Raw genomic sequence first — 23,590 nt, forward strand, 5'->3', positions numbered from 1 at the left:
ACCAATAAAAGAATATTAAAAATGAACGACTGCGGTGTTCGACTATTTGGGCCAAGGGCTATCTGGGCATGTAAACAAAGCGTCGCTATTAAATAGATCCGACGGAGCCTGGTCCACTTTCAACAAAATCCCTCTATATTACATGAAATACAGAATGAAGGTTGCTTAAGTGGTTTAAAGCAGAAACTACTGTTGATCATAAATAAAGTGCAAGCTTGGCACATTTTGAAAAATTATTGGGATGTTTATTTACGTATGTTGATGTCTATGTCCATCCAATATTGATCCTTTAATTCAATAAATACTAACTTTCAATTTCATTAAAATTTATGGCAGTCGCCAAATCTAATGATTTCCGGTAAAAGATGAATCCTGGGCAATATAATTTTTGGAGTGAAATCCAGCTCAAGAGTGAAACTCGAGGTTTTTCCAACAATATTTGAGAACTAATAGTCGACGAGTCTTTGAAAAAGTTTCAGACTTTGGCGGGAAAAAAATGCAATTAATTTTAGAGATGAATCGAATAATTTATTAATTAAAGTTTCGTCCATTTCCACCCACAGAATCACAAATAACAATGGTCGAAAGAAATTAATGAATTATTCACAAAAATGTATTTGTTATACGAAAAGAATGCAAGGATATTACTTTAGTTGTAGTGTTTATAATTAAATATTTTTACCATCATTAATTGTAGATTCTCATTTGCGAGCTATTTTTATTCAAAAATTTGGTTGCAAGAATGTTACGTGTTAAATTGTTGGAAAAAATTACTTTTCTGTTCATTTTTTTGGATAAAAAAGGCAGTCTATTAATCTATTCCAATTTGAGGAGCTCAACGTCGAAAGTCAAGACGGCATTCGGTGGAATGACACCGGGATGACCTCTGCTACCGTAAGCGTAGTCTGGAGAACAGACCAATTTAGCGCGTTCTCCAACAGACATCTGAAACATCGAAGAGAAAATATTATTTGATTAGGTCGTTGAAGACGATTTCATGTAGAAAAACATTTATGAACGTACCTTGGCAACACCTTCATCCCAGCCTCTGATTACTTCGCCCTTTCCGATGCAGAATTTGAATGGTTTTCCGCGGTTTCGGGAAGAGTCGAATACTGACCCGTCTTGCAATGTTCCGGTGTAGTGGACAACGACGGTTTGATTCTTTTTCGGGTATGTGCTGCCTGAAAATTTTGTTCGATTGATTATAACACCTACATTTGTTATGATGAATGAAGAGTTCTGTGTACGACTTCTGTTGTTCATTAAATTTTGCTAATTAATTATCTTTTCGAAAAATAAGAAAACAAATTGTTCGACTCAATTGCGTCATAGATAGAAATGAATCGAGTTGGTGGGGCTGACATATTAGCGACTTCTCAGTTAAATAAAAAAAAAATTGTTTGTTCTTTTCGACAAATTTTTCTTGGAATTTCTAAATCAATTTCCTTGGTAAGAGAACACTAAGAATTCTACAGCGGCTGTAGTATGGAGATTGCGGTCGTTTCTGAGTTCATAGTAATAATAAGTCTAAGACAATAAGCAACAAATTCTTTGAACAAAAGACGTTTCTCGTCGAAAACCGAATTTCATTTCAGCAATTTAGTGACTAGCTAGATACCTGATTTGACACGATAATTTTTTCAGTTAAAAAAATATTTTGACGAATCGTATTTAATCTCCATTCAATCAATTCTAATACCAGACCAGACGATTTTTCTTAATGGACACACCTTTCCTTCCACTACCGCCGTATTTTTCACGGTAATTGCACTCTAAAAGCATAATCCATGCGGAATACGAATACCGACTTCAAAGTGATAAGAAGATAACGACATATCACTCACCCCTACATACTGAATAAAATCGATTTAATAATAAAGTAGACTCGTAAAATAATTACGCCCGGGTGTGATACAATGGAAACTACTAAGGGTTTCTGTTTAAGAAAATCACAAAATCTATTTTAAATTACTTTTTTATCACAGACGTAATGGCTAGTTCCGTATCAAACATACAAGAAATGCGAAAATGATTGCTTATCAGCAAAGAAGGATTTGTTCAACATCTATACAAGAGCGAAAAATGTTCGTGCAATCTAAACATGCAATAACCTTCACCTCGAAATTGACGTGAGACTCAATTTCATTGGATCTTTTTCTGAATTAAACGGTACTCACCATCTCCAGGAGAAATTGGAATAACTTCAACGCCCATTTTGCTTAGTAGTTTGTAAAACTTTATCGAACTATGAATTTAAATGCAAAATTTTGCGGTAACGCCGGATAGCGTGAAAATTTCCACTAGCAAAAAATGGCCGCTATGAATGCGATGAACCCGATTGACTTCGATGGGCGATGTTTTTTTTATGTGGCAGCGGTGGCAGTGCTGGCAGTGTTGTCAGACCTGTCAGACAGTAATTGAAAATGAAGTCTTGAACCTAATGAATATTATGAAAATGTAACTCCTAATCATCAATGAACGTCAACACAAGGTATGGCCGAATGTCAAACTTTGTATGATCTCATAATTTGGGAAGTGGACAGTATTTCAATGTAGAAATCGTTATGAATGTCTGTAAATGATAGTGTGTTTGTGGACATGTAATTTCTACATTGAAATACAGCCATATATACTGTCCATTTCCCAAATTATAAGATGTACCTCATGAGAGGTAACTTTTTTTTATATGAAGTCCCTATGTCTTCCGGTTTGAATGAACAGATCATACCTGGTTTATTGTACTTTCATTGCTAATCATGTGTACCCATGGCAGAGTAAAAAGTTCCAGGCAGTAGGTCTAGATTTGACTAGGCTACCATGCAACAGTTAAAAAACCGAGTTTTTTATGCGCTTTATTTTGTTGTAAACGGTGCTTCAAAATTTTAATTTTTGAACAAATTAAAATCTGTCTGTGAGGCTATATGCGTTATACGTCAGTAGGCACCTGAATTATCTAGTACCCTTATATTTTGCGAATAAAATTAATTCAATTTATGTCAGTGTTCATTTGAGTTCATTTTCATACAGTGCATCAGGCCACTTATTTGACTTTTCAAAAATGAACCGCTCCTGCCTGGTTTATTTGACTCTGCTGTGCATTACCACTTTGTTGTTACGTTATGGGTCATTAAGAATGTATGTTTGAATTTAATAACAGAAAAGAACATGCAAAAAATGATTTAAAATCAAAAATCTTTAACCATTTGAAAAGACATTTTAATTCAACGTTCACTATAGTAGTGGTATACAGACAGGGAAACATCGCAGACCATAATAAACCATCACAACGCGGCCACAACACGAATTATTACACACAAAACAAAAAAGTGGTACACCCATACACATGCATTATATGTACGGATATATCCAAAATACATAAGACGATGACGTAATGGTAAATATGGCGTCTGAGAAATAGAAATAGCCGTGTATCGTTCCGTACAAAAGTTAAATTATTTAGTGCAGCAGCGTTGAAAAAGTGCTTAAAAAGTGTTCAAACTGTGTTGAAAGTGTTCCATATAGTGAATCAAATAAAGTTTTATCAACAGTGTTGCATTTGCATTGAAGACAGAAGATAATTACTGTTGCTGATTTTCATCAATCAAAAGGTATATATACAAAAGGTGTTGTTCGCTCCGTATACAACTGCATTATATACATACATGTTATTATTTATGTGAAGTGAAAAAAAAATTATTAAAAGTCAAATTGCTTGGTCTACGTATCGCATTTTATATGTCACGTATAGATACACATGTATAAACTGTCCGATAGTGCCCAGCCCATCGCGAGAATTTCGAACAGTTTTTAGTCAGTTGTAGTTTCGCGTTCAATACAGTTAACTCGCGTTCCGCGGCTATCGAATCGAAATAAGAATTTTTATTTTGTATATTTGTACGGTGTTGTACACTGTTGTTGTTAAAGAAATCAAGGTGGATACATTAAAAATCTTTCGTCTATTTTTCTTCTCAAAACGTTTTATAATTAGATTAAGTTGAAAAAAATACACAAAATTTTTTTTTGATATCATCAAGTTTTGGAACCGAATAGAATCCAAAAAAAATATTCAATTTGTCCGTTTGTGTCTTTGCATGGATTACACGTATATAATTTCTAGTTAACTGGATTAAATTCTGAATTATAGGTGAAAAAAAAGTGAATTTATAACACATGAGAAGTCACGTATTGTACCTGTTGGGCGGCTGTAAAAAAATCGTCCCATATACGGACCATCATGTATATAATGTTGTCGAATCGAATTACATAAATGACGATAGCGCGATAAGTTTTACAAAACTTTTTTTTTTCTCCAATTTTATTGACAAAATAGTTTTGATCTCCATGACACTTATTGACTTGTTATTACTCTACTCTGTGTGTAACCCAAATGTAGATAAATTACTTGTCTCGTTGCTTGTATTGTATGGTTGTGTGTTCGTAAATGAAATTAATTTAAAAATGGAATTCTTCAAAAGTTCATTCATTCGTTTTTTTCTTCTATACGCACAAAACAAAGCATAGTATGTTTCACATATGGAATTGTCGCGCTCAAAATTTTATCAAGTCTTTCTGTACGGTTTCATTTCTTGCGGTTACTATTAGTTGAGGAAATTTTATTGTTTCATAATAGTCCCAAGTATGTAACTTTGTAGCCCGTGATCATTTCGGATCCACGATCTGTTTTACAACTAACTTTTAGAACTTAGTCATTCATTCATTGAAAATAGTCAGCCAATTCTTAACCCTACCTTCCCAAACTTCTCACGGTAACACAATTGAACGAAGTTGTTAAAGTTCTTGTTCAGTCATCAGAATGGAATACTTTTTAGACTAAAACAATCACTGTAATCTTTCAAACAAGCGACAATCTTAACATTTTCTGTAAACCATTAAAACTGTGAACGAACAATCGAATAGATCCAAACAATCTCTTAATGGGTGTGACATGGATCACCGTCGTGTTTACAACACATTGTTTTCTTAAGCGTGGATTATGCATCTTTCAATGATCAATAAAATCATTTTTTCATATAGATTATCCGGTACCGTCATGATCAATAGATCGATTCCCGAAGCCCACTCACTCACAAAATTGTGTACGCAGTCAATAAAGATCGTACATGCAGATAAAATCAAACAATTAATAAGGTTATTGACGTTACAGGATCTTAATTCATTTAACTACACAGCCTCGTACACAGCATATACCCTGTCATAATAAGCAAATGAAATGTTTCAATTAACGGTCGTACAAAAATTGTAGAATGGCTTTCTGAGAAGCGAAAATCTGTCTGCAAAAATAATAATGAAAAATGAACTGAACAAATTTTAATGTCTTACTGTTTGATGTAGTGGGTCGTGAAAGGCACAATAATGTTTTCAGGTATAATAGGTTCAAAATTTTTGATGTTCTCTCTTTCTAATTTAAATATGAAAGGAATGAGTAGCTATGTGGGTTAATTAGTTATTTGTTACATTCATCCAGCACTTAACGAAATTGACTTTTGTGTTCGACAGAGCACATATTGCTTTATACATTTCGTGTTATTCATTATTCAAATACAGTGTGTAGTATGTTATTCTAGGTTCGACACACAACAGTCATAAATGAACGAAAAAAAAAATATTTCTAAAGAAAAATCTTTTCATTGCAAAAATTCCATTTAAAAACTGAATTGCGCTGGGATTGGCATTTAAATGGAATGATATCGGGATTATTGCAATTCCATCACCAGCTATCGTTGAATATGTGAGTGTGTTGTATATAATGTGAACAGCGGCACATAGTACTACTACGACGACTATGTTTTATCTCACCTTTTTTTTTAGCCACAGTTTTATCAATTAATCGCGGATTTGACGATAGGATCATTGTGGTCGAATTTTTGTTTTTGGAAATACGTTCACGAATTATGCTTTTGCAAAATTATTTTTTGTTATCAAACCTTGCGTTAACGTTTTAATGTTATGATTAAGTAAAAAGCCTTCCTGTGATTAACGCTTCGTACTGTTAAAACTCGCAAAATTTTGTCATATTTACAGGTTGAACATAAAATATCAACATTATCAACATAAATAGATCTTAACTGTTTACACGAACCTAAAGCCATTCTATTAACCATAGATGTTTTCCAGATAAATGGATAAACTCGTTTTGTTTGTCTTTTTTTTTTTCACCGAGAGAATTATATGCAAAACGAGATTTTAAAATCGGGTTTGATCTCGAATTTCTTTTGTAACTTTTATTTGTCTTTCAATTTAAACCTTTGCTTTATTGAACGATAAAAATTGTCAACCTAACAACTGAACACTACGAAATAAAATTTGCGTTCCTCATATGCATGAGCAGCATGCTTCCAGCATCTTTTCGATTTTACGTTTACAATATGTTTTGCAACCGCCAAGTCTTATCTTGGTATAATCATTACCATTAGGTCTCACTTCTTTTGTTGCAACATTGAACATGACATAAAACATCTTTTACTTCATTGAGTTTAGCAATCATTTCGCTATATAATAGAACACTAACCATGACTGTCCACTCATTTTTGTCGCTGTTGTCAATAACAGATGACTGCCCGATTTTACATCCAACTCTTGCTAAATTTAAATAGTAGATGACACCGTAACGGAGAAAATAAGAAACTTTAGAATGTAATTTTAACTTCCGTTGATTTAACTTTGTTCAACAAATTTAAACTCGTCGACTTTCCATTTTAATAGAACGTCTTCTTCATCTCCAATTTAAACAAATGTTCTATGTCGCAAAAAGAAATGGATAATCGTCGCAAAAGCTTGAAAATATTCGTTTAAATTTCGCATATATTCGAAAATGGCATAACATTTTATATGTAATGCTGCATATAGATGAGGTCCAACGAATGAACAAAAAGATACCAAAGTGAAACGATCTACACGATATAATGTGCTGATGTTTCGACCGCAAATATAACATAACCGATTCCAACAAAATATTTCTACTTGTTGCTCAGTTGAGTGTATTTTTGTATATATATAAATGAAAAGATGACCTAATCGTTAGACTGCGGCTAATCAAGGCAATGATGGTGAATAACAAATATATAAAAAAAAAATTATATTTTGCTTTGAAACCGTTCTACTGTCTTTTTTTATATCATTCAAAAAACCAACGTTGAATATATGTGTGGATTGAATAAATGACTTTAGGTCTCGATGACTGGAAATTTGAATATAAAAATGAGTAAAAAATGCTAATGAAGCAAATTGGTTAAGCAAACTCTGATTGCAAAGAGTGGAAAGCTCCGCTGTACAGTAGAAAGATAAGAGTATGAAATCTCTATTGTTATTTACTATTCTCGAATCAGAAAGGAACATAAATAGCTCGACCGTTTTATTTTAAAACATAAAAAAAATCTTCAAACTCGTTCCATCGTCAAATTCATAACTTTTTTTTTGTTGTAAATTTTGTGTACTTTCTAGATATTAATAGCATGCTTTTTCAACAAGTGTTTCTTAAAAGTGATATACATTCACCGAATACATGTGAATACGGCCGTTCTTTTTCCTATCATTTATTTTTCTGTATAGCTCGTGCTTGGCCGTCATTAGCGGTCACCAATTACATTTTTCTTTTTACTAATTACACAACCATAGACATTGAACAATTTAGTAATTTGTGAATAAATAATTGTCTTATGTCAGTTTATTTATACATCGTATACGACCCGTTAAGAGAACATAAAGTTCTGTGTAAGATGACTTTTTGTCGTCTTCTTCCAGTCAATATTTATTTATCACATGCTTGACTCATGTTCACTACAACGATACGATCACATATAGTTAAAAATTGTTCACCTATAACAGATAACTCCCATCGAATATCATAAATCTACCATCATGCATTTATGTTTGCATTATAACATCGTAAACATCAATAAAATCCATCATCTCCGGAGATAATTGACCGCATACGAATTAGATAAATTTCCAATTTTATCAGAAATCATCGGTATGAGAAGAGATGAGTAAGGAGAACTGGATGCTGTACAGAAATGTTGACCTACTTCTTGATAAAACATACAGCGAGTATCGATCTACCATTTCTTTTCCGATAAAAAGTTGGTACTCGTTTGAGAAATAAAAATATTTCAGTTTTCTGTTGGAATGAACAATGTTGGTATACGAAATTGCTTGTACACACATTCGCACGATGTCCTTCGCACTTTATACTTACGAGAGAATCGTTTATATCATCACTTCTATGTCATCAGATCGATATTTTTAAGTATGATATACGCTGAGCAATTATTGCTTGAGCTAGTATACATCTAGTTTGTCACAGATTCATCAGTATAGTTTTGAATTGAATCGACTGTTAGTTTTCAAATGCTTTTTTATTTAGATTTAACGTCTATAAAAAGTTTCAGAGCATCGATTCGAATTGATGGTGCACATAAGTCATGTGTGTCAGACAGAATAGCCGATTTTGTATCGAACACAAGATTTTAATCAAATGAAGTAATAGATTTAATAATTACGTTGAGTTTGCCATTTCGGAAACAGTTCTCCAGCACACATGATCTTCTGCTTAAGTGATAACCGTTGAACGAATATTCAAAAAAATCACAGCTCCCATTAGGTATGTTACATCTCCCGTTTTACTTTTGGTATTCTACATCCCACTGTCTGCATTACATTTGTGATAACCTCATTTCATACTGTTCATTGTGATAGCGTGCTAAAATCTTTAAATTAACTCGCATCAGAGTTCAGAATTTTGCTTTTTATGATGACATTGTCATGTTGCCTGACAAATGCGTTAACGAATTGAAATAAATGAATTAGAGATGTGGGGGGTGTGCTGGCATATAATAATAATATGAGATCATTAACGGTTGCGATAAGACTTAATTAAATAATTTGCACACCAACTAAAACGGTGGTGACATCAGTTTAATATGCGAATAGGTCTAGTCCATAAGGCGTCGACGAAATTATAGGCTATACGGTACCACAATAAAAATAATGGCGAAGGAAATGGTAGACTAGATGGTGGGTGAGGGATATTCTATGCCGTGGCCGTGGCATGAAAAGCATGTAAATCATGTAAAGCAGAACATGTGCATGCTATATGTTTATGTGCGTAAAGCGAAGAAAAGAATGGTTTTTATTGAAAATCGTGCGAATATTGTACACAACCGTTTCGTGAGGAGTGACGAGTGAGTAATGAGTGTGGTTTTATGAATCGATTATTCAAAACTTTTTTTTTCTTCAAATTATAAATGTGAACAGGAAATCATACGCGTATTTTTATCAGTGTTTTACAAACGTCTCCAAACGAAAATAATCAAAATTCGCATAACTTAGTCACACATGTCGTAAATGTCTTCTACTGGGATGTTGAAATTATGCTAAAAAACTATAAATATTTACGCTTTGATCGATGAACCGAAAAATAATAATAAAACAAAATCCAATCCGAGTAGAAACGAAATTTTAGTTACTTCCAAGCTAGACTGCCAATGTAATATGCATGCAATCAAAAGGAAAAACTGTTTTTTTTATTAAATCAATAATTTGCTCTACTAAAAATAGAACACACAAGATTCGCCTATTTCCATGAAAATTCGTGCGTAAACTCAACCTCATAATTCTCACAAAACACAACGTGGAATATTAAACCATACACCGAACGGAATTGTATGTGAATATATTGTGTTGTATACATACATACAACCGGCATAAATTATGTCATTCCACATTGTACGATTCTTTCATCAGCATATCAAACAGCTGAAAATCCACCGTTCGTTCAAAATGAATATAAATTTCCCATTCCAACTGACTTTGGCATAAATTGACCCACAATTAATGAACTCAAATCATTGGAGACTTCGTTACCCACATTTTATCCCCAAAAGAAAATCACTTCTTTTCCTGTGGATTGATGTAAGAGCATATGTATAACCAACATATGTGTTTATCATAACAAAAAAAAATATATTTATTTTATTTCAAGAACTTGGCTTAGCAAAACAAATGATAAAACCGATAGAACACCATGAGCACCAAATGGAATGGAATGTTATGATACTATCAAGTAATTTATTTTCGCTTGATTATGTTTGCTTTCAGGGATATTCTACACTCTGAACTGGTTTTTAAAAAAGATTTAGACACCATATTCCTGTTGGTAGATCATTTCAAAGATTTTTCTCGTTTTTGTGCGATATGTGGAAACCACTTGATGTTTACTAAATATTGAACATTTTTCCGTGGATATGATACACATAAAATTGAAGTCATGCTGGCGTGCTTCTTTTTGATACTAAATATAAATCTCTGGTTTATAATATGACGTGGTATTTATTTTTGGACATACAATTTGACAATGACTATGCCACAGTGAGACAAAAAGTAATGGAATTTATAGGGAACAGAGGAAATGAACTGTTCGATGTATAAGTGTTAGATGACGACATTTCTTAACTGTATGCCATTAAAACGGCAATATGTGCATCAAACAATATGTTCTTATCGAGACTGCTCGAAATATTTATCCGTTCTGTTACAAAAATTAGGTCATGCGTTGCAGAACACAGTGTTGTGCTATTTTTATTTCATTTTTTATGACTTTTGGTCGGTTTTGATTTGCAATAAATTAATTTGGATTTTCTGAAGAGGAAGATACTTGAACATTTTGCTCTAAAATATATTTTTGCCATGATTTAAACGTCCTGCGTAGCCTCAATCTTAAATTTTAAAAATGGCTCAAAGTCGTTTAGAATTACAATTAGGAAAGTTGTTTATCGTAGAAGTTATAGTAGTAAACATATCGCTAAAACGATAGCAGCACTGTACTACTATTGTCGGACAACTAACAACAATTACAAACATTGTTATCGGCGATATTTGTTTTAACATTTTGTTTTTTCATCTGGTCAACCTTACGTTCCTTTCATGTTGATTGAACACAACGTTTATTATACACACGGCTTGACTTCGTTCTATAAATATTGGACGCGCTCAACACATAATCCGTTTACGTATCTCATTAGAATTAAAATAAATAAACAAACTGAATACAGCTTGAATTGAATTTATGTGACCGAATAAGTATCTTTACTGTTTGTGTATACCTTTACCATATACATATTATACCGAATGTGCCTGATTCAATACCAAAGTTATGTAGTTTGTAGTAAAAACATGAAATATAAACTTTCAACATTAACAGAACATTTACGCTCAAGAGATACACTCGAATGCATCAGAGAACCGTTTTATTATTATTATTATTTTCAACCTGCAATCCAGCCTCACATGTGAGAAGTGTTAAGTGTCAATTTGTCCACAACACTTAAGTGATGGCAATGCTATTGTAAATAAATAAAGATATGAAGATGGGACGTCAATTATCGTTATGTTGGCTCTTTCCGGCCTGTATACCACTATCGTAAGATGATGTTGTGGAGAATAAAGCCATGCCTATAAAATTGCGTGTTTGGTATTCCTTATTGCTTTGTGACATACTTAATAACGAAAGAAGTAATTGACCTTTGTATAGCAAGTAGCTTGGGCACAAAAATAAATTAACTTCGTTTTTATCGTTAGCAATTATCAGCAATTATTCCTATACATTCGATAGTGTTTCAACTGTTTGTACCTATCATCCTGTTGCAGGTGTTAATGCAACAGCAACACTTAAAAGTTTAAACCGAGATTGTAAACTCGTATAATAGAAGTGAGTTCGAAACACATCTACACCGACAATATTTCACCATTTTTTATCAGATCGTGTGTAGTGCAACGAGAAGCGAAGAGATGAAGAAAAATTCCATCGATTCATTCATCCGTGTCCATCCTAATCACATTATAATGCACTCCAAATTAAATTTACAGTTTGCTTATTGCTGGAAATGGAAGGTTTGGTTGAGGTCACTTCATTCGAACGAAGCGACTGTTCATATACATTGTACAATCTATTCGAATGAATTGAAATTAAATTTTCTGATAAAAATCTATTCAAAACAATTTACGGTTCGAATAATAGAGAATCTGCAATATTGTCAGGAATGTCATATATATGAAAATCAAAATCAATTTAATTTTTGCGTTGTAAAATGGGTGGATTTTAATGGAATATGTTACTCGGTTTGTGTGTTAATTTATTTCATTTAAACTATTTGTTTTTGACTATAAAAACTGTTTATTTCTATCGCCCAAAGGGAGCATACACACTATACTTTATGGCTTAATGGTATCGCCATAAAATTAAATGTTCTGTCCATTAACATACACAAATGACGTCACAGAAAAGTTCTCTATAATTTCATGTTCGGCAAACTATAACTTTTTATTCCGAATAAAAACAATAATGAAATAGATAATGAGTCATAAAATATATAATTCAGAACTGGACGTTGACTGCTTTTTGGCACAAATGATTCATTTTTATATTTTAAAGAACTTAACACACATTGGCCGAGCTTGTGATTAGCGAGAGTAAAAGAGCACACCGCAATAAACTAACTAAAGTAATAAAACAATTCTCGACAAAAACTTAATTATTGTTTTAATTACTGAAGCTATTCCGAAACTTTTGTATTATTATATACACTCCAGTCACAAGTTTACGTAACCGTTGTGCTCTAGGATCGCCGGAGTGTATCAATTAATCAATGTTTGAGTATCGATAACACGGTAGCATCTTCATTCATTTTTATTTAATTAAAAGTAGGATAAAATTCATTTAAATGAGCCGTCAGAACAGTCGGAGCGTTTGCTGCGACTGAGCCCCGTACGAACCTGTACATCTATTGCGCACGTGACCCTAGTTCGTCCGTAGCCCTACTCTTCCCGTAAACGTCGGTAAAGTAAAATTCTTATGAAATTTGTACGTCTTAAAAATTGCGCATAGCGCAATTACGAAGCCCCGTACGATGTTCCTTTCAAACGTAACACAAATTTCAAATTGACCTACAATTTCCTCAGTCCTATATTAACCTATATTTACCTATAAATAAACAATTTACTGATAAATATGCTAGTATATAGCTCAAATTAACTATCTATACCGTTATATAGCTCAATATACTATATATATTTATATATAGATATCCACATTTGGGATCCTTGAAACACCACACACACATAACCAATCACTTCCCACTGATCAATAACTTTGTAAGAATTATTTTCACCGATTTATATTGTTTTTACAAAAATCCAAAATGGCGGCCGACGGCCATTTTGTTAGGAGGTGTAAAGTAGTACGGCTGCTACAAATTCATGAAATTTGGTCAAATTTTACTCGAGATATTAACAAAAAACACCACCTTCACTCTACGGCCGAGTAGCCTCATATAAGCTCACTCCAAGAGACCTAGCTCACGCTCCGGTGAACCGAATTTCATGAACTTTTTTTTTCCCTGATTGGTACGGTCAATACCTATCTAATGAAGCAAATTCTATCTAAATCCGTTCAAATTTGGCCAACGTTCAAGCAAAAACGGGTTGCCGCCCTGTACCTAGTTCACACCAAGGGGTCTAACTCACGAGTCGGTCATCCAATTTCCATAAACTTTTTTTTCGTCGATCGGTATTGTAAAACCTTTCATTTGACGTATCACTTACAAGTGTAGCCTTTAAATGGCCAGAGATATCTTCGGAAAACGTTAAATCACTTATGGGGCCCCAGCTCGGGAGGGGTCGACCTAAAATCGCTCATCTTCGAACTTAGCCTCACTATTTTGACTATCTTTCAGGGAAATTTTTTTTTTTTAATCGGATTTGATTTATTTAAGATATCGACGTGACAGACGGACAGACGGCCCAAATTTTTATTGCGAATTCGTCATCTATGAACATAGGCAAACACTTTGCCCTTACCGTCTGCTTCGAATTCCATCAATTACACACGGCATCGTAATCCTATAAGCCCCTTCGTACTTCGTACGGGGCTAAAAATAATGAATTGAGTTCTACATCGTGCATCATATTTATGATATCAAGCTGATGGTAGTTTTAAATACAATTTGTTACCGAGTAATAGAATTTGCAAACAGTATACAAGTTTTGCGACGAAATAAAATTCAATTTAATGAAACTTTATGACCTCGCTCCATATGATATACGTTTGATATCAAAGCGGTACATGGAGGAAGTTGGAACAAAGTAGCAAACAACTGGGGTTGGAAACTTTTAAAATAAAATTTTATTAGAAAAATTTCCCAGATATTACGTTACCCAGCAATCGATATGTACATATCGCTCAGTTATATTATTGTTTCCGCATTGTGAATGTTCGTTAAAACTTTTTTAACAGCACAAAATATAATTGGATGTCATTCAATTTATCAATTGTCTTTCTACTTTTGTTTTTATTTCATTCATTGTGCAACCAGTCATTCGACCTAACAAGCAAAAAAAAAAAAAATAAATAATATTTTTTGCAGTGTAAAACAAGTAGGTAATCAAGACATTGATAACATGGAAAAGAAAACAATAATAATGTTGGAACATGATTCATATTATATACCAATTGAATTGATTATTTTTTGTTTACCGATTCGTCAAAAACTACTACAAATGCGGGCGTGTTGATTACACGTTGTTCGTCGTTTTTTTTTCTATTGAATGTATCAATATCAATTGTAATGGACTCTATGAAACATAATTGATTATCATTACAGAAAGCATAAAAATTAGGCTAATTACCTTTACATCGGAAAGTTAGGATGGCTGATTCGACAACTTTGTTTTTCGTTTTTTTTTTATTAATTCAGAAGCTCCATGATGTCTTGAAAGTTTTATTTGTAAATAGTGACCTTTAAGTAAGAAGTAGTCGTAACGAAAAAATACATTTTACTACCAGCGAATCGAATCAATTGTTCTACATTCGCTTCATTTTCATGATGTGCATTTTATTGCTCTAGCCGAATTCAGCAGCTGGTGCACAAATGTACATTTTTTGTATATAAAACAGTACATAGACTACATAGTCATGCGTAGCTTCATAGTATCTTTGCTACGTTGACGTCATCTTTGTCCGCACATAGCACGTATTTCAGTGCAGCAAAGACACTGTTTAATCTGTGTATCGATTGTTTCCACTGCAAGATTCAAGTAGTGAAATTATTTACCACTTTGAAATATTAAATTCATCTGTGATGCTGATCCACGCAAGTAGAATGCAACAACGGAAATTACTCACAAATTCCGGCTTCAAATATTAGTTGTACTGGAAGCTATATGGTTATATTAATGCGAATTTTCGTTGTTATAACACGCTACATTTCCTCCAATTTCATGTGGAACAATGCCAAGAGTTTGACCATTGTGATTGTTTTCAGTAACAAATGGATTCGTATACCTTCACTACTTGTCAGTTCCACAAATTCGAAAACAGAAATGTGCAACCAAACTCAATCTGCTGTTGAGCGATAAAACAGTAATTGTGGGTTTGTAAATCCCAAAAACCACATCACTCCCAAACAAGGTCTATCACAAACTAACATTCAACACAGAACCGTTTTCGTATTTTAATGACGAAGCGAATTTGTTTCTGTGCTTCTTTTCTTCTGCAAGCCGTGCACACGTTTCAGATGTGATAAATGTAATTATTTTACATTTTCAATAGCATGGCTCAACATTCGTATCAATGACACTCGTGTATATTTGAAACATAATTTATTTTGATTATACAGAAATAAGACAATTGTCTCGTTAAAAATGGTTGATTTTAATCAAATTAGGGTCTTAATTTGATTAACTTTTACAAATAGCCATCTCATTTCCAAACAGAGGCAGCTAGAAAAGATTTGTTACAATTTCGAAATGGACGATAAGTAACTTCTTATGTTCATCTGTACGGTTGATTGAAATCAATTATTCTGTTTCTTCTTCTCAATGTTCCCTGCCAATGAATGAAATATTTATACTAAAAGTAATACTAACATGAGCGTTATGTGCACACATTGCTTCTATATAGTACCACAATAATTCTCTTAAAGAATATGAAGAAAGGCAGATTTAAAGATGCGCTTTGATATGTCTTCTTTATTTCAATTTATGGATTCAAATGGCAATTTCTAACAAAGGGTTTTATGTTAAGTGGCAAAAGATGAATTATTTATCTTTGCCTTTATGACAGAGTATAGCAACGATTTGTTGAATAATAAAGGGAAAACTGATGATATCGGAACGTGATAAATGAATTTTTTTCGAAACTCATAATTTAGAAATTTCAATAACGAAATATTCCTTCCTTTCAGGTGAAAGATGCCCGCCGAATCTATTAAATCAGATCCGCCCGGATCTGAAGCTAAAAGCCTGCCGAAAAAGAAACCTGTAGTTTCCGGACGAGCAGCATTGGCTAAAATCACATTATTAGACGGTTCGGTCTTAGATGTTTCAATCGACGTAAGATCAACAAAGTTTTTTATGTTAAATGTGGATCGTTGATGGAAAGTTTAATTGTTTCTTCTAGAGAAAAGCAAAAGGAAAGGATCTAATGAATTCCATTTGTGCTGGCTTGAACATTTTAGAAAAAGATTATTTTGGATTGTTATACAATACAGCAGTAGATCCACGAGTTTGGTTGGATTTAGACAAGCCAGTTACAAAATTTTTCAAAACTGATCCTTGGGTGTTAACATTTGCAGTCAAATTTTATCCACCCGAACCAGCTCAACTGCAGGAAGACATCACACGATATCATCTGTGTCTACAGGTAAATATTGATTACCATACTAAGCAAACGATGTTGAGCTGATAATGTTTGAATTTCACCGTTTGTGTTGCATTATCATATCTCATCACATCCATTCCATAGGTTCGCAACGACATATTAGATGGTCGATTACCGTCCACCTTCGTAACACATGCATTACTCGGTTCGTATTTGGTACAATCCGAGCTTGGTGACTATGATCCGAACGAGCACCGAGATCGAGGTTACTTGAAAGAATTCAAATTCGCTCCGAATCAGTCACCCGAATTGGAAGAGAAAGTGTTGGATTTGCATAAAACACACAAAGGCCAAACACCAGCAGAGGCCGAACTCCATTATTTAGAAAATGCTAAGAAGTTAGCAATGTATGGAATCGATTTGCATCCAGCAAAAGATTCAGAAGGAGTTGACATATTGCTGGGTGTTTGTGCGTCGGGATTAGTTGTTTATCGGGAGAAGTACGTCACTAGTTCAACAACACTCTTTCCTGAATCAGTGTAGTTAATTCCTCACTTCTCTTTACTTTTGTAGACTGCGAATAAATCGCTTTGCCTGGCCGAAAATCTTGAAGATTTCCTACAAACGTCACAATTTCTACATCAAAATCAGACCGGGAGAATTCGAGCAGTACGAGTCGACAATTGGATTCAAATTGGCTGATCATCGAAGTGCTAAAAAATTGTGGAAAGCCTGCGTTGAACATCACACGTTCTTCAGACTGATGACTCCCGAAAATACGGAAAAATCCGGTTTGTTCCCGAAATTGGGCTCCAAATTCCGCTACTCCGGAAGGACCATGTATCAAACGAATAAAACACCGGTCGATCGACCAGCACCGCTATTCGAGAGAAGTTTGACCGGTAAACGGTTGACCAGTCGTAGCATGGATGGTAAGGGATTTAGCATTTCGCAACTAAACTTCAGAGCGATTGAATTTAATGTTGTGAATTTGTAGCATTAGCGTTGGAAAAAGAGAAAGAGAAAAACGCCAACAAACGACACACTCTGTCGAATCCACCCGATCATATTCCTGACTTAGATTCTCCAAGACAGTCGCGCAGTCCACTCAAGAAGGACAAAAAAGAGAAGGTAAGTGGAAACAACAACGCGTTACACGTTCAATTGGTATTAGAGAAATTAGATTTTTTTTTCACAATTTTTTACATTTTAATACGTGGAGCTTGATAAATTGCAATTATGTCTAGAATTGCACCGTTAATTTGATTGAAACAAACGAAAATTGACTCCCCCTTCTTGTATCTACTATAATGTTGATAATTGTTGTGTTATTAACATTTACCTCGGCTAAATTAGTAAATTATTTGAGATAACAAAATTAAACGTGAAACCATCACCAACTAACATAATTTTTACAACTCATCCGTGTGTACTAACAAAATGACTTAAACGAATCATTCACGCATCCAGCTGAAGCGAGAATCAAGTACTGGTACAGCTTCACAGTCATCTCAGAGTTCTATTGAGGGTGAATATGAAACAGCTGGAACTAATTTGAATGAGCAGGTTAACACAATATTTCAATTTAACATTTTTATTTTGTTTAACCTTTTAGAAACGGCCAAGCGAATTAAATCTGTTACTTCATTTGTTCAAAGTGTATCGCTTAGTGTTTGATTAAACTTCATTCGTTGTTATATACGTTCGTAAGACCACTTTGACCGGAACGTATCGTTTATTGGCATAATTGTTGAAGATAACAGATGATCAGCCGTTTCTGAAAGGTTAATTTTCTACCGTTGAAAACTTCAAACTATCCTGAAAATGTGTCGTTGTTTTTTCTCCCATAAATTATTATTTTTTGCTACTATGTTGATGTTAGTTCTTTTGCAAATTTAGATTTTTTATCCATTCACCTGCCTTCGTTAGTTTATGATTTACAATTATTTGTGCTTTCTTTTCGCCAAACCAATAACAATTGTCTGCACTACCTTGCCTATAAAGTCGTCTTATCTGCTCCAGTTTGATCTGAAGTGCGTCAATGCGTAAGCGTAAAATTTTTACGTTCGAATTACAACTGGCCGAATTTTGTTAATTTTATGATATTGCTTAACATTCGTGTGGAAAGGAACAAAAAGGAAAAAAAATCCTCAGCTGAGTGTCGACGCTCATAACGTTTTTTCAAATGGTCGTATGTAATTCAGGAGCGGTATTACGGCACGAGTTTACTAAATTCTAAAATCTTCTCTTTTTCTACCGTCACTTCGCTATTTCAAGCAAGATGTCGTATAACATGGTGTCGGTATAATCTCAACAGAAAAATAATTCAATTTTTAATCGACAGATTTTAGTAAAATATAATGCTAGCGTATAGCGCAGGATCTCGGGACAGTAGTTAGATTTCAATCGGCCCAGTATCGATAAGAGATACGAAGCTAATGACTCTTATTTGAAATACTAATTACAGCTCTGGATTCCCGAGATCTTGCGCTATACGCTAGCATTATATTTTACTAAAAATGGTGGAGTTTGGAGCAAAAATGCAATTATTGTTCATTTGACATTATACCGACACCGAGCTATTGCAACGACATCTTGATTGAAATAGCGAAGCGACTGTAGCAGAATAGAAGAAAAAATAGATCAGAATATGTGTAAAACTTATGCTGTAATACCACTCCAGATGAGAATACAAGTCGTGTTCGAAAATGTCCCTTTCTGTTGTCACAGCTTGTCTTAATTTTCATGGTTATCCTAACGAAAAGTCTGAATTGTTCGGTACAGTTGACCAAAATTGAGTTTCTATTTATCCCAATACAATACAATGGCCAGATACCATGTAACCTTTAAGTTATACCACTACATGGAAAACGTGGATACAGTTTGAGCAGTAAATCATAATCACAAACAGTAATGCATGATCGACGTTGATGTTCTGCATTTTTAAGTACTGATGCTACTGTTGAAATCGCACTATGTCGTGATAAAATGTAACATTTTGGTTGTCAACTCATCAGTTATATAATATCAGCCTTTCCGATCATTTTTCTTTGAAAGCATGTATGTGCTTCCCACTAGGGAAATTAAATTTTGATTCTATTTTTAACTGAATAAATTGCAAATGATGTCACATTTCAACATTCCATAAAAAAAGTCGCTTATCAATTTGAAAAGTTTAATTTCTCACTCGAAAATCGAAATAAAAATTTGCCATAACAGAAACCCCGTAAGAAAGTCTCAAGATAAACTTGGAGATTATGATAACGATAGATTGTTTGTATACAGAGAGAAATTGTGTTGAACGAAAGAAAATAATTTTGCAACGATCCGAACCGAACGATTTTGCAATATAATTTTAGTAGCACTAAAACGCTTACATATAGTTTCTGGAACGGTAAATTAAATTTGTTATTGAATTAATGTACTGCTTAAGCCAAAAAAACAATCTTCTCTTAGTTATAAATGTTCACTGAAAAGATTATGTGAAGCATGAATTAAAGCTTTCAAATTTCAACTTTAATTATAAAATTAAAATTAATTTCATTATTCAGAAACCTACTGGTGGCATTGCTGTTCTACCAACTGGAAAGAAATCTAAATCAAAGGAAGCCGTAAACGGTAAATAATATAATATAATAATAAATAATATCCAAAAATATGTCCCACAAGTTCCAATTCCCAATTAAAATTTCTAGATTTAACATTTTACGGACGACATCAAAACATTAAAATGTTTTTCGAATCTATTACTTCATTTTATCTCCGTATTTTCGAACGATTCAGCCGAAATCTTTTACTTCATTCGTTCTAATATTCTAACGTACATTTGCCACGTATTCGACGTACCAAGTAACGTATTTGTATGAATTCGGTTTTTAAATATAAATCGAATGGCTGATACTGTCCGATTGTCATACCTGAAAAATTAGATTTGTCCCACAAGTTCCATCTCGTAGATTTAACATTTTATGGATGATATCACACGAAAATGTGTTTTGAATCTATTACTTCATTTGAACTACGTATTTTTGACCGATTAAAACGAAATCTTTTACTTCATTTTGCCGATAACAGATGATATCGTCAATACGACTCTTATTTTCGTATGTAAATTCGTTATAATAAATGTATTTCTTTCAACTAGGAAATGAAACTGATCCGAATGACACTTTGAATACGTCCGATGAAAAATCACCACCTGGAAAGAGAAAGGTAACAATTCCACAGCATTTGTTTTTGCACATTTCGTAGTTGTTGAAGAACTGTTGCTCGAGTTTTTTTTTTTAATTTTTTGATCTCGTGTTCCTTTTACTAAAGAATTTGAGTCGAAACTTATTAGTGTAAAGTAATGTAAATGGCTAGTGTGATTAAGGAACCGATAAAATCTAAATTCTCATTGAGATCCCAAAAATTGAATTCTCCTCCATTTTATTTTATTTTTCATTTTTTTTCTTTTATTTTAACCTCCGAAAAAAGGGTGGTATTTTCTCATCCGGCCGAAAATCGCCAAAAGACAAATCACCGAAAGACAAGAAAGGCGATAAAAATATTGCTGTGGCAGTTGCTGAACAACCAACGAATGAAGATTTGAAACAACAACAGCAATATTCGCCCACTGGTCACACAAAACCATACGAATACACCGATCAAGATCCCAACACTAGCCCGACTCGACGTACATACATACCGGGAGGATTCCGTTACGACGAAGATCCAAATGTCAGAAATCGTGACTCGGAGACGAGCCAATTGAGTCCAAATTCGCAAGCCAGACGAGCTACTGGTCTGGCCTTCAATTATGCTCCCGGCGAAGATGATAAATTGAAAGAACAAGCCGAGAAGAGAAAAGCGGGTGAATTGTCACCGAGAAGCAAAGCGAAATTAGGTGCAGACGGTGCAGGCGATAAAGGTGCTAAGTCATATTCGCCTAATTCAAAGCCTGGGGCTACTCCAGGAACTCCTGGTTCGTACAAACCATTGACCGACGGAAAACCAGATCAAACAACCTCATTTTTGGACGGAGAACGAGCTGCGGCGCATGTCCCAACCGAACCGAAGAAGAAACGTGTCAAGATTTTGGTTATTGTGTCGAAATTCGATCCAAAAACTAAACGAATTGATGCTGGAAATGGTCAAATTGAGCATTCAACAGGTATCTTAGATACCGAGACCGGTAAAATCGAATCGAAGTATGGTGTCATTGATCCGAAGAAGGGTACCGTTGAGGCGGTGGACACACGATCGGGACAAGTAGCGACATTCGCAGGAACTGTGGATGCTAAATCTGGAAATTTGCACTTAACCAGTGGTGTTGTTGATCCTAACACTGGAAAAACGGATGATAGTTTGGGACAAATTATTTGCATAGCTCCAAACGATAACCCTGTGGTGGAAATCACCGCCATTACGGGCAAAATTGATTCCGGTAAGATCGATACTGTCAATGGAGATATTGAACGATCTCGTGGTGTGTTGAACGTCAAAACTGGCTTTATCGACACTAAGTATGGTCAAATCAATGTAAAAACGGGTGAAGTGAAGACTATTGATCCGAAGTCTGGTAAATCAATCACCAGACCGGCTAAGCTCGACAAAACAACGGGTCACATTTTGATAAATGGCGTTATTGACCCTAAGACTCAGAAATTGGATAATGACTACGGCCATTTGATCGCCATTGGCTCGCAGATCGATCCTGTCGTAGAGGTCACAGCATTATCGGGTAAATTGGACAAGAAAGGCATAATCGATCCGAAAACATTGACCATCGAAAATTCCACTGGTCAGGTTGATCCAAATAGTGGAAAGATCGACACTAAATACGGGCAATTTAACTTGGTGAAGCACACACTTGTGACCACCGACCCCAAATCAGGAAAAACCGAAACCAAGGACATTAAAATTGATCCGACAACTGGCCAAATCGTTGTCAAATCGGGTGTTGTTAATCCAAAAACTGGAAAAGTTGACAAAGACTACGGTCAGATTATTTCTTTGAAGATTGTCAACAAGCTTCTCGATCCCGCCACGGGTAAAGTTGTGTCATCTGCCGAAGGAAAGGATATCATCATCGATCCCAAGAACAATCAAATTTGGATAGCAGGAAAGAAAGACCCGAAGTCTGGTGAAACCATCTACTCTTCGAGTCATGTCGACCCGAAAGGCTATGTCTCATTGATTCATGGCTATTTGAATCCAAAAACATCGGAAGTGGATAAACAAGTTAAGTTAGACCCAAATCTAACGAAAATTGAGCCAATTTCCGGACAAGTACTCACTTCGACCGGTGAAGAAGATTCCGTTACACGTGAACCACTGTTCGCTGTAAGTCGTTTCGATCCAGACACAGAAGATGTTGTAACCACGATTTCAAAGGTAGACCCTCAGACTGGTCGCATAACCATTGTTTACCTGACTCCGTTGCTTAAAAAGGAAGCCCCTGCTTCATCTGAAAGCAGCGCCACACCAAAACCAGCAGATAATAAGTCAGCATCAACGCCACAACAGCCAAAGTCTGCGGCGAAACCAGTGTCAACACCGACACCTCCACCAGTTACACAATCTCAACAACAGCAGCAACAACCAAAACGTGTTGCAACTGCAGGAGATGCATTTATTCCAGTACCAGCCGGTACAGCTGTTAAGGAAAATCCTCTCATTGAAATCGTCGCTGTTATTGGCAAAGCGGATCCGAAAACTAACAAAATTGATGCAAAAACAGCCGAAATTGAACGAACGCGAGGTCTCTTAAACATCGACACGGGTTTCATCGATACTAAAGTAAGTATTCAAAGTCTGTTCGCAAAGGTTTACGAAGTCAATTTCACACAAAAATTATTAGTCGGGTAGAGTCCATAAAAATTGAATCTATCAATTCTTGTGGTGGTCCTCCACTAGATGCAAAGTGAATGTTAC

At 34.6% G+C, this 23,590-nt stretch overlaps 2 protein-coding genes across 6 annotated transcripts in view; one reads left to right on the forward strand and one right to left on the reverse strand.

Annotated features, from left to right (window-relative positions):
- Positions 1 to 506: 506 nt before the first annotated feature.
- On the reverse strand, positions 507 to 2,327 carry LOC119071339 (peptidyl-prolyl cis-trans isomerase Fkbp12). Its single transcript, XM_037176224.1, has 3 exons — positions 2,181 to 2,327; positions 1,024 to 1,184; positions 507 to 945 (listed from the first exon to the last, which is right to left on the reverse strand). Exons 1-3 carry the CDS (start codon positions 2,215 to 2,217, stop codon positions 817 to 819), a joined length of 327 nt encoding a protein of 108 aa, XP_037032119.1. The 5' UTR covers positions 2,218 to 2,327; the 3' UTR covers positions 507 to 816.
- Positions 2,328 to 3,385: 1,058 nt separating this feature from the next.
- The window catches only part of LOC119071127 (protein 4.1 homolog), a 28,348-nt gene continuing 8,143 nt past the window's right edge, over positions 3,386 to 23,590 (forward strand). For 3 of the 5 annotated variants that reach the window (XM_037175792.1, XM_037175795.1, XM_037175796.1), the window contains exons 1-10: positions 3,386 to 3,611; positions 16,260 to 16,407; positions 16,475 to 16,717; positions 16,820 to 17,175; positions 17,249 to 17,607; positions 17,673 to 17,806; positions 18,146 to 18,241; positions 20,227 to 20,293; positions 20,820 to 20,887; positions 21,152 to 23,455. In XM_037175792.1, coding sequence (XP_037031687.1) covers positions 16,267 to 16,407; positions 16,475 to 16,717; positions 16,820 to 17,175; positions 17,249 to 17,607; positions 17,673 to 17,806; positions 18,146 to 18,241; positions 20,227 to 20,293; positions 20,820 to 20,887; positions 21,152 to 23,455 — 3,768 coding nt within the window. In that variant the 5' untranslated portion in view covers positions 3,386 to 3,611; positions 16,260 to 16,266. Of the gene's footprint in view, positions 3,612 to 3,797; positions 3,936 to 16,259; positions 16,408 to 16,474; positions 16,718 to 16,819; positions 17,176 to 17,248; positions 17,608 to 17,672; positions 17,807 to 18,145; positions 18,242 to 20,226; positions 20,294 to 20,819; positions 20,888 to 21,151; positions 23,456 to 23,590 lie in introns of those variants that run through there. The other 2 variants (XM_037175793.1, XM_037175794.1) reach the window with 2 other exon arrangements.

The sequence above is a fragment of the Bradysia coprophila genome, assembly GCF_014529535.1.
Source record: "Bradysia coprophila strain Holo2 chromosome IV unlocalized genomic scaffold, BU_Bcop_v1 contig_144, whole genome shotgun sequence".
NCBI lineage: Eukaryota > Metazoa > Arthropoda > Insecta > Diptera > Sciaridae > Bradysia > Bradysia coprophila.

Coding starts and splice junctions, on each gene's coding strand:
- LOC119071339 (XM_037176224.1), bottom strand. CDS start 2,217: ATGGGCGTTGAAGTTATTCCAATTTCTCCTGGAGATG. Junction 1,185..2,180: donor TCCAATTTCTCCTGGAGATG/GTGAGTACCGTT, acceptor CAAAATTTTCAG/GCAGCACATACCCGAAAAAG. Junction 946..1,023: donor GGGATGAAGGTGTTGCCAAG/GTACGTTCATAA, acceptor TCGATGTTTCAG/ATGTCTGTTGGAGAACGCGC.